At 38.1% G+C, this 11,905-nt stretch overlaps 1 protein-coding gene across 11 annotated transcripts in view; it reads right to left on the bottom strand.

Moving 5' to 3' along the window:
* Positions 1–5,632: 5,632 nt before the first annotated feature.
* Positions 5,633–11,905, bottom strand: part of MEF2C (myocyte enhancer factor 2C) — a 142,308-nt gene continuing 136,035 nt past the window's right edge. For 7 of the 11 annotated variants that reach the window (XM_049794512.1, XM_049794510.1, XM_049794514.1 and 4 more), the window contains one exon: positions 5,633–9,622. In XM_049794512.1, the coding sequence (XP_049650469.1) occupies positions 9,301–9,622 (322 nt within the window). In that variant the 3' untranslated portion in view covers positions 5,633–9,300. The remainder of the gene's footprint in view (positions 9,623–11,905) is intronic. The other 4 variants (XM_049794516.1, XM_049794517.1, XM_049794519.1 and 1 more) reach the window with 1 other exon arrangement.

Below are 11,905 nucleotides of genomic sequence, written 5' to 3'. Positions count from 1 at the left end.
TTGAGTTTGATCTGTGTAACATTATCTGTGGAATTCTGCTCAGGAGTTTCTGCACTTAGCCCTGTAATTTTGATTAAACTACAGCAAATCCTTTGTTGAGTTAGTCAGTCAAGATATTGATAAAACAAAGTCTGCACAGGGATGGCTCATCCAGCATATCCATTTGCACACTGGTCTGATGGGCTGCTTGCAAAAGCAGTCTTGAGCCCTGACATGAGCCCATGGAACACATTTCCTGATAATTCTGTTCTGTGGAATTTCCTGTGTAGCTGGGTACTCCAAAAAAAGATTTTGCTACTTATCCTGTGTGTGTATGTGTTTTATTAATTAAAGTTTGATGTTTAATACTGGCATGTTCCCATGTGCAAGCAATTATTTTTGTGGTGGGAGCAGTCCTGGTGCCTTGGCTGGCACTTGGCAGACAACTACAAATCTGTCTTTTGAGCAAAGTTCTGGTGCTTGGTTGAACAGCAAGTACGTGAAATTACAGGCCCAGGTCTGTACTTGTGTCACCTCTCTGTTTTCATTTCCCACCCCCATACTTACAGACTGATATTGTCTCATTCCTGTATGTGCACATTAACTCTATCAATCATGCATCCTTAACTGTACTTGTGCGTCTGTAATTCATGCAGTTATTCATTTTTCCTGGCTGTTGTGGAATAAATAAACAGGTGCGTGTTTACACTTAAGTCATCTGGGTGTGCCTCATGATATTAAAAAAGCAAAGCCATACTAAATGGAAAGGCCTGACAGTTTTAGCTCTTGGCTTATTATGCATGCTGACTGCTTCATTTGTACTGTATTAATTTATAACACTGTAAAATCAATACACATAGTCTGAAAAAAAAAAAAAGGGTTTGGAGGGAAAAGAGGGATGCTTATATTATGTGATATCCAGACACAAGAACTGCCATATGGGATCTGATCAAAATTCCATTTATCTCATTATTTTCTCGCTGACAATGGTCTGAAGGGGATTTTCAGGGGGAAGAACATAAAAAATAAAAATGGCATATCTGAATTCTCCCCTAGAATACCTCTCATTTTCCAGAAATAAGCTGTGGAAAAATCTTCCTTTATTCTCGCTGGGAACTGTAAGTGTATCATCATACTTAACAGGACAAATGGAGCTACGTCCTTTTAACTAATCTAACCCCTTATGAACTTACCCAGGCTTTTGGCTTCCATGCTGTTTTATGGCTGCAAGTCCCACTACTTATTACATGTAGTGTGGTCATCATATGTCCTTGTGAACCTGCTGTCTGATGGTTCTTTGCGTATTCCTTGCTTCCACTATTTTTGAGAGCACATAGTAGTTTCCTGCAGATCTGCTGTCTCCATACCATTCACATAAGGATATACTCTCTCATTCACTTATTTTCCAGGTTGAAAACTCATATTTTATGTAATTTCTCCTTTCAATCAGATTTGTCCCCAGCTCACCTTATTCTATATTCTTTTGAGGTGGAGTAGTGTGTATTAGATCAGAGTTTCCCACCATAAGAACACATCTGCAAAGGATGTCATAATGATATTTTCTAGTTCTCGGTTCCTTCCCGAAAACTAACATAGCATAAAAAGTTGCAAAAACATGACTTGGGCCTTCGCCAAGGAGAGATAAATTTACTTCAGATGACTAGGTGCCACATGTATTATATTTTCACAAGCTTATCTTTGAAGGTGTAGAGTGTTGCTGTGAGGCAACAGTTGCAGTGCAATCTCCTCCAAGTTTATGTCTTAAATTTTGCTGAGTGAAAGTTCAGTATCCATAGCCTGAGAGTACTGCTGTAAATCAGGCTACTTCTCCTTGGCTGCTGACTATGAACTCAACATACTTAGGCCAGGAACCTCTTTTCAGATTTTCCAAGTTAACCAATACGGAATACAGTCAATTATAATTAGAGAAAGTGATGCTTTTCCCAGTAAATAAGTGTCAGAGGGAAACAAAAGGGTTGCACTTCAAGCACCATTCTTTTGACATATATTCAGATATTTAGGCACAGAAAGACAGAAAATTATGTGGTTTTTTTTTTGTTTTTTTTTGTTTTTTTTTTTTTTTTTTTTTTTTAAATATGAAATTCCTTCCTTTGTGATGATTTTCTCAGTGGTTCAAAATGCAGCCTCATAAATGCGACCAGTTGTATTTCCACTGGCCATTTCAGTGGTCTGAGTACTGTAGCTCGGCTTGTCAGCTCTGTGTAATCAGATTCCAGATGCTTTTTCCTTGTTTCCTCCTTTTGAGTTTTGGTGATACAACACACTTTTGTACTTGTCACAGGATGCTGTGTTTTCACTGTGAGACTGCACAGCCTCTCCTGAGCAACTCTCCCAAATACAGAAAATAATGAGCTATGTAACGTGCTGTCATAACAAAATTGTGGTTTACACCAATTCTGTTTATCATGCAAATATACGCTTTTAAATTTTATCACCTTTAAGTTTTTCCCACACAGTGAAATGCTTTATTACATCACTTGTTGTCTTCTGCCCAAGAATTGAAACCTTCACAGCTAACAGTGATTAACCACCGCCCCGCAGTATGAGACAACATGTTTTGTAGCCTAAAACAACTTATGGATCATTGTCCTGACAAATACAAACGATACTTGAAACTGAAAACTTTGGGCAGGCTATGAATGAATCACAGACAGAAGCACAAAGACAGAAGAAGTTAGAAAGGACAATTAGAACAGCACACTTTGCAGCTTTCAGAAGCAATGTACTAATTTAAAATTCATTATTCACACAAGCATCCTCATGTTAGCTGTGAACTATCTCTAGCAAGTAAGGTGACGCAGAATGGAACTAAAACATGCTTCGAAGTCTGCTGGAAGAGGAGGAAGAAATACCTTCATCAGTAGAAATGTTAGCCATAATGCCTGCTGACAGCAGCTAAAGTTATCTTGGATGTGTTTACGTGAACTGCGGAGAATTCAATAACGATTTACCTACTGCAGATGCTCTGAATACCCAGTGTAAAGTGTCGAGCGCAGTACCTGAATACAGAATAAACTTAGCCTGAGTTTGTTGTGGCTGAGTAGTCCGAGTTTCCCAAAATCACGGACGCCAGAAGACTGCAGTTCCATTTATAAGTGTAGGTGGGAACATTCACGGAGCAGGTAAAGCCTTGCTGCGTTGGTCTGCATTGGTAAATCTTCACTGAGGAATTAACGAGGAATAGGCTGTGTTTGTCAATAGAGCCATGAACAATGTCTTTTTGCTGCTTGTAGATTAAATGATCTGCTTGTTTCAAAATCATTCCTCCTTGCTGCACCTTGGACCCTCTCACCCCCAGTATTTTACCTGTGGAAATGTAGGCATTGCGTTTGAGGAAGGTTTAGGTACGAATGGGTGACACTGACAATAAGTAAGGGTATAAACAGAACCAACAGTCTGTGCTCGCTTTTGTGAGACATATGCAGCAACTGCCTCAGCGTAGTTCTCCAGTTCTAAAAAGATGCTATGTAGATTTTTGCTAATGAAAAGAAGAAAAAACTTTGGAGGGAAAGCAAACACTCTTGGATGGAGAAGGTATGGGGCTTAGTTATCTCAGACCACTCACTTTACAATTGCTCTTCAGAATGACATATATGAGCCTAAAGTGACAAACCTTATTTAAAGACCTGGTGACCTTCCCACTTCTATTGCAACACACAATTTTTAAAATTGCTTAAAATACAGTTCATAGAATCTAAAGCAAAATATTCAGTATGCATATGGTTATTTTTCTGGAGTAATAAATAACAACACAGACTATATAACAGACTCTATTTGCTCAGTAAATCCTTTTCCAATGCAGGCATAGCATTATGAGTATTAATCACACAGGTGACTGATAGAAGGAGCAAGGACTCCCAGATATGAATGTTCTAAGATTTCAGAGAGTATTACACTTTGACTGCATTTCCAGAAATATTTTACTTATCCTTGCCAATGATGAAAAAAAGTGATTTACTTGAGAAAAATGTGTTGTGTAGTAAAACCAATGACATTTAATCTTAGTTTTAGCACCTAATTATTATGCTATGTCCAACACTGCAATACTAGAAATGCTTCTCTGTAAAAAAAAGTCATTAAAAGCAATAGGTAAATAACAGCCAGCTGTTTTCTTTCATAAACATATTTAGAAACTAGGCCTTGTAATGTTATTTTTGAAATTGCCACATTCACCAAGCACCTTAAGTTATTAATATTGCTTGTCTGCCTCTGGCATGAAAAAACTTCTCTTTGAAATAAAGTGATCCTGGTATTCTTAGACTCCGAAACCATAGATATTAGCAGGGAAAAAATTTAAATAACAACAAAAAAAAGTACACAAGAGGGTATAGATTAATTCTGATGCAATCCCTACGAAGTTATCATGTTAGAGAATATATATAAAGCATAGACCCAGTGATATACAATTTTGACAGAGAACATGCGTTTTTTTTGTGGGGTTTTTGCATGGTTCTCCCTATGGGTAGAATTTACAGGACACGTATATACAGGAGTCTGGATTCCCTGTCAGTGACTAAGTACCTAAAATCCCGGCATTCTCTCACCTAGCACCTCTGCTAGCTCAGACATCAGGGCCAGATTCAGATGGCCTCATTCAAAGTGACACTAACTTCCTGACCACTAATGGAGTTTCTCTAACTTGGTGGGATGGTGTGTAGTGGGGCATTAACTTTTGTGAGGCACTGAGATGCTCAGTGTGCCATAAAAAAGGTGCTTAACTTTCTAAGCAAGCACAAGTGACAGGCAGAGGGACCTCAATGCAACGGCTGGTTCTTAAAGTGCTGATTCTTTCATGTGTTACAGTGCAAAACAGTGAAAATGGAACATTATTTAAATTAATAAAAAAATGCACCACAGACACCGTATCACTAAGAAAGCCAGTAACTTTACTGATTTGTCTGCAAAATACAAATTATACCTTATTTCCAGCAGGAGAATCTTTTGAAATTTTCCCATTTTTGTTCACTACAGACAGCTGAATTAAGTCCCTTGAGATACACAGATGTGGTTTAACTTAGTTATAACATCTTGTCATCTAGTGGCGACAAAGTCCAGCTTATGCCGCTGTGAGCCTCTACTTTAATATTTGTTGCAAATGCTTGTATGCTCCCATTTACAAGCTATTTTGTTATCACCATTGTTTTATGGAAGCAAATCCCCATGAAAGAGAAGAAAAAAAGAAAAAAAGGATACAACAAACCATCTGAAGCAATCCAAGTGTAATGCCTGCGGTAACCCAGGTCTGATATTAATTACTCCACAAAAGACTCTGGTACTGCATTTTTTAGTTTTTATTTTTTAATGAGTTACTTAACTGACCTTTTTTTGAATCAAACTGAGGTACGGATCAGTCTGAGGTATGAGAAGGGAAGGTAGAAATGCAACACCTGATTATGAAAATAATCAAACGGATACTTTTGATGCAGAAGGTCTGTGGCTCAAAGCTTGGATTGCTCCACATCTTTGGTTAAAATATATTAACAAAAGCCTTTTATTACATCTACAGTCTGAAGCATTCTAACAGACACCAATGTTCCATCAGTCCTTCAAGAGACCTGTAGTGGCAGGAAATTAATGCCATATAACTGACGACATCACAGCAGATGGCACAAACAGGAACAGATGAAGTATGCCATGTTTAGGCAACAGCCTTTATTGAGGTTTCAAGTGGCTTTTAAAAAATTACAAAGCATTTACCTTCAAGGCGAAGGAAGAAGGAAAACAAAACAGCTCTGTTAGGACTATAGATAAAAGAGGATATATAGGATAACACATACAATACAAAAGGGTTGACATCCTTGAAAACAGTCTATGAGTTCTTTTATTCTTACGCTAGCTTTACCTGAAAAAGATCTGAGGACAACAGATATTTTTATATTATTCATTAAAAACTGCTAAATTCCTCTTCTGGGAAAAATATAAGCCATTTTGTTATAAAACACAACTTTTGAAAAACACTGAAATGACAAAAGCTTTACTGCGAATGGCTCAATGCATACAATATACAGGTTGTGCAGATAGGGTATATCATATAATTGTCACCAGCAATTAAACACTAACTGACAACACCTTTTAATAGAGGTTAGCTTAGCTATAACAATACTTGCAGATGTCTAGAATGCCACTTCAGGTGTTTGAACTTACAATTAAGAATGTTGCCTAAAACATTATATAGCATGGGTTAAGGTAAAGTAAATGTTAATACTCTTTCAGGGCTCTGCCCCAAACTCCTTAAATACAAAGGAATCACACAATAAACCCAAATTAGCTTTGCAAATACAATAAATGGTAAGGTACAGATAAAGGAACAAGAAAGGTAGACAGTTATAGTTTACAGAAAGTGACTTCACAATCAAAGTTGTGCTTCTTATCATTAGATCAGTTTGCAAATATGCATTATCCCCCACAATTTTGCCAGTATAAGTTAGTTGCCCTCCGCAGCAGGAACAAGAGGGATGACTGGCATTTATTTTCACGTGATTCTGTTCTACTTGTGTTTATACAAAAATCACTGTCAGAGTTAATATAAATTGCCCAGGCAATACTTTTCACGCTACTTTCTGCTTAGTTACTTGCAGTAATATATTACACTGCATCTTCGTTAAATATGATATCTTTCCTTTTTCATGCGTTGCTGAGGCAAATCGCAAGGTAAACTATTAATATGGCTATTCTTCATATATCAATAGACCAAATCCCCTTCCCCACTGACAAGTTTCTACTACAATACTGATAAAGTTGTATTTTTTCTTGAAATGACAAGGTACATTTGTGATATATTTGCATATTTTTGACACACCGAAGTTTAAAATTCTCAGAAGAGAATATGAGTATAGGTTCATCTGAAGGTGAAGAAAGTGGTTTCAAAAACAGTTTTTTTGTGTTTTAAAATTAATTATGGGCCCCATTTTACCTTTTTTTTTGGTTTTGTTTTTGTTTTTTGTGATTTTTTTTGTGGTTTTTTAATTTTTTTTTTCTTTTTAAACATGCGTATCTTTTTCTTTACCCTGCAGATTGCTACACAAGATAAGATGGATGCATTAGTAGCACAGTATTCTGCTTAAAGAGTTTCCAGATTATGCACTAGCCCCTGCACAGCTGAGAGTGCCTGTAAGGCAGGCTTCTATAAAGTCATGATAAGTGAAAAGCGTATGTCTTAATGCACACTGTAGTCTGTTCATCATTGTCTACTACAGAGAGGTACACTTCATCATTGAGCAGTGCACAGCAACTGCATGTATAGGTGGGAAACAGAGTGTGGATTTCCCTTAACAGAATATTCTGTGTTGATATTTAGCTGTCGCAGCTATATGCTTCATCATAGTGTCAATATATGTCAGTGAGAGTTGGAAGGACTCTTGGAAAAAGGAGAAATATTACAGTTTTACTATGGCACTAACATTTTGCTTAAACACTTTTTCCCTCCAACAGAAAGATTAAACTGAAACATTTGAATACACCATTTTCTTCTAATAAACAAGAGGGACTTAAAGAAACAATACGTTCCCTCTGGTCAAGCTATTTTAGTCAAAGGAACAATATGAGGCAGGAGAAAATGTGGATGCCATATGCTGAAGCAAATCTCGCTTGGGTGCAAACACACAGGGAGCGTTGTTCAACAACTTGCCTGCCGTGAGATGACGTGACCGTGAGAGGTCCATGAGAACCAGGGACCTGATGGCCAATGTTGGCTGTGTAAGATCAATCAGCTCTGAATGGCTCTTCAACTGATGATCCCACTAAGAGTTTCAAATCCATGAGAGAGGGGAGTAATCTTCGTAGTAGGCATGTTTGTGCCGATCCCTCCCATTAACTCTCCCTACTGCTTCTGCAAATATTCACCTGCACTCACGTAACTGACAGCCGTTAGAGCTGTACATCCAATTCTGACAGGCAGAATACCAGCTTCAGTAATGAGAAAGGGCCAAGTTAACGCCACTTTGTCATTTAACCCATGGAAAACTACAAGATACGCAGGACGTTGAGTAATAGAAGGGCCCTTAACTTGTTACAATGCACAAAACAGCATGAAAGAACTAATCAGTATATACAATGGATCGCAGTTCACCCAACTGATTGTAAAATGCTGTATTAAAATGATTAAGTTGTTACACCATGGGTAAATTCTAACTTTTTACAGATCAGTCTTTCAACAGCTGACTTCGATCTGTAAAATGTATACCCAGTAAAAGAAAACCAAAACAAAATAGTTAAATGTGCAACTGCACAAATATAATTCCCCACTATTAAGATAACAAAAACTTTTGCTATTACCATAATTATTATATATATTAGAAAGCTATACACAAGCATGTTAATTTCACAGATTTTTTTAAAAGATTCTTAATATTTTATATAATTAGAAATACACATTTCAAAAACAAAACTTCTGCAAAGAGAAAACAGTTATCTTGGTTAGCAAAGCATGGAGTTCTTCATGGCTTAGGGTAGTGCTTTCTATACAAAAAGTCCTTTTTGTTTGTTTCTTCAGGACTGTTTAAAAGATTAGCGAAGCTATCAAGGAAAAAAGAACACATTTTGGCTTAAGGAAACTACAAAAGCCACAAATGCTTTGCAAACTCTGTCTTACTTTTTAATATGAAAATAAGCAAAATGTAATGTACATATTTTTATATTTTTTTTTTTCATTTAATAAGTGATGCAGACCCAGAATTTTTAAATTAAATATGTTAGCCCTCGAACTCAACATTTTTACAAGTATGGTCCTCTTCAAATGTTTTGATCCTTTTTAACTGAGTGCCATACTCTAAAGATATGCCTGCATGTTTGTGAGCATTTTCGGTATGTTAGGTGACCCAGTCTCTTTCCAGCATCAATTCATGGCCACCCAACCGCTGGGTCTGTCAAAACATCTGTACATTTTCTATATGTTGCATAACAGCTGCTTTCTCTCTCAGTAAAGATCTGCCATTTCTGGCAAATGTTTTCCTTTTGTCTATTTACACGTAAATAACGTTGAACCTGCAACATGACACTATCTATTGTAACATACATTTTGCAAGGGAGCACAACAGTGAAAAGAAGTTAGCCTTAAAATCTATTTTGTACACGTGTTCTGTTGTACAACTCAAGTGCTAAGCTTATCTCAGCATTTCTGTTTATCCTTATACTGTATCACTGAGGCAATTTAAAAGTACTTTTACAAAACAGAGTACCTGACTTTTTTTTTTTTTTTTTTTCCACACACGGCACATATAATGCATATCGACCCCCCCTCCCCCATTAAGGTATAGCACACACACACTGCAAGAAAAAAAAACCTAATAGGTAATAATGTTATCATGTCGCCCATCCTTCGGAGAGCCGCATACGCTTGACAGAGGGGCTTTCCCTTTCGTCCGGCGAAGGTCTGGTGAGTCCAATGGGGGAGTGGAATTCGTTCCGGTGGTCTTCTCGGTCACTTCCATCATAGGAACTGCTACAGCTGCTCAAACTGTCAACTGGAGATCTGCCCGCCTCATGGCGCGTGTGCTGTGGGTATCTCGAGGGTGTGGTGGTACGGTCTCTAGGAGGAGAAACAGGTTCTGACTTGATGTTGAGGCTTTGAGTAGAAGGCAGGGAGAGATTTGTACTCTGAGATAAATGAGTGCTAGTGCAAGCTCTGTAGGAGGAAAGGAAACCCAGTTACCGACGGGGGAGGCACGGAGCCCCCAGATATGCACAAACACTCACACGAAACACCAGTGTAAAGGCTCGCGCAGGACCAGCGCATGCAGAGAGCACGGGGACTGTTTGCCGGGGAGAATTCACGAATTCGAAGAGATGAAAGCATCACAACAAACGTGGCCGGCTTGAGCGGGACATGCCCTCGGTTTGGAAGGAGGTCTCGCTTTCAATCTCTCTCTCTCCCTCCCTCTCTCTCTCTCCTTTTTTTGACTCAAGTGTCACTACAAATTTTGGAAGGCGAGCCTTTGCACTGTTGGAAGCACCTGCAGGTTTCTTTATACCTAATGCCTGTGTGCGTGTATGCACTGGCTGAGTCAGGGGAGGCACGGACTCTCTGCTGGGATTAATCCAATTAGTGTGAATGCACCCAACTATTTTTATGGCTGTGCGTTTTGACATGTGACTTCGGATGCAAAAATTTGAGCCAGCTACATTTTATACCTTTCAGAATAGAGCTGAATTTACAGGTCCTAGGACTGACATTAATAAAATACCACAGGCAAGCAAGGATTTAGGTACGATTTTCCGGTTTAAATCTACGAATTTATAACTCAGTCCAGAATGCTTTTGGATAAACTACCAAAGAGAAGCTGAAGAATAGCAGAAGATGTGAGAGGACTGTACAGTTTGCCTGTAGGAGAGCCCAGCTCATAGGATGCTCCTAGCATCAAGAGAAACTGCTATTCTAAATTTTTTTCAAAGGCAAGCTATATAACTATTCTAAAATAATTTTATTTCCGTGCATTTTTGTGGGCGGGTAGTGGCAGTGGAAAGCTGAAACAGGCAGGGAAGAGAGTGAATACTGAGAATGCGCTTTATGGGAGAAATGAGATCACTTGCATCTGCAGGATGTTTTGTACAAAAGCACCACCTCCTGGTAAAACCTGACTTTTCTCTTCGTTATGAAAACAGATTTCTCAACATGCAGTTCCCATTACGTTCCACTTCAGGGACCATTTGCTAGGCTGAAGTTAGTGCCTAACCCCAGAGACAGTTTCAAGGTTTCGACTCATGAGTGTTTATTTATACAGGGGGGAGACTGAAGGCAGTAGGGGCAACAGACTGCTTGGCCTCTTAAGGTTTGAAACCCAAAGGGATGTGCAGGCATTTTTACTGCAAGCAGAAGAAACGTTGACATTTGGAAGTAATTTTTAAGCATGTAGAAGAAACAATTAAGTTTAGACGTGGTCTCTTCACTTATTGAAATATTCCACTTTTCCTGATATCTTATCAACTGGGAGTTGAGCTTTACTTAAGCAACATTTACTACAGCTTTGGCGAAAGACAACATGTTGCTCTCTTTTCTCCTGACCGATTTAAAATGGGACCAAATGGCTTCACTATTGAATGATATGAGCTGTTTTTATCAGAAATTATTGCAGGCTTTAATAATGGATAGATCTTGTTAGAAAACAGAGAAAACAGGATGTTCTACCTCCAATTGTTTTTATCTACCCTTCATTCCTATACAGATGAATGTGCCAAATTTGCAGTGATCCCTGTCATAAGTCACAGAGTTTGTGAGTAATAGCCCTCACAGCAGCAAATCTAGCTTTTTTTTTTTTTTTTTTTTTTTTTGGCAAAGAGGATGTTTTCTTTGCTTTTGTATCTATTACGTTAACACATATAAGAAACTGTAAATACCAGACTTCATCATTCCAATGTAGTGAAATATTCCGCTCTTTTCCTGAAAACTTGTTGAAAAGAATCCAACAAGAATAAAAAATACATTCCTGGGGTTTGGGTTTGTTTTTGTTTTTGTTTTTGTTTTTTTTTTTTTTTGCTTTTCATTTCCAGTGACTTTATTTTTCAGTTGCTCAGGAGATGCTAGGACTTCACCTGGGAAAACAGGCTGCCAGTTTAGCGTGTATGGTAAGATTACATATGATTTCAGATGCCAAGCTTATAACTAAACCTGAAAGTCCCATAATAAAGGATGGTGGAGCCTGGGGATTTGATTTAGAAGTGTTTGCTATGAGCAGGTGACATGTCTCTTTGCAAAGCAAGGGACAGCTAAAAAACCCATGCTAGTTAAAAAACAACCATATTCAGTCAAATTTGTTCACACGGGATATACTTGCATTCTATTGTGTGACAGCCCCGAAAGGAACAAATCTAGAGGGATTTTCAATTAAATAAAACTAGTATTGCTATACGCAGCGTTGCTTTTTTCATAGTGTTTCAGAAGTGAGTAAGAGAATCCATGTCTACAGACTTT

This window comes from Accipiter gentilis, chromosome Z, assembly GCF_929443795.1.
Source record: "Accipiter gentilis chromosome Z, bAccGen1.1, whole genome shotgun sequence".
Taxonomy (NCBI): domain Eukaryota; kingdom Metazoa; phylum Chordata; class Aves; order Accipitriformes; family Accipitridae; genus Astur; species Astur gentilis.
Note: the sequence above shows the minus strand (reverse complement) of the source record. Positions and strands in the feature narration are given on the sequence as shown.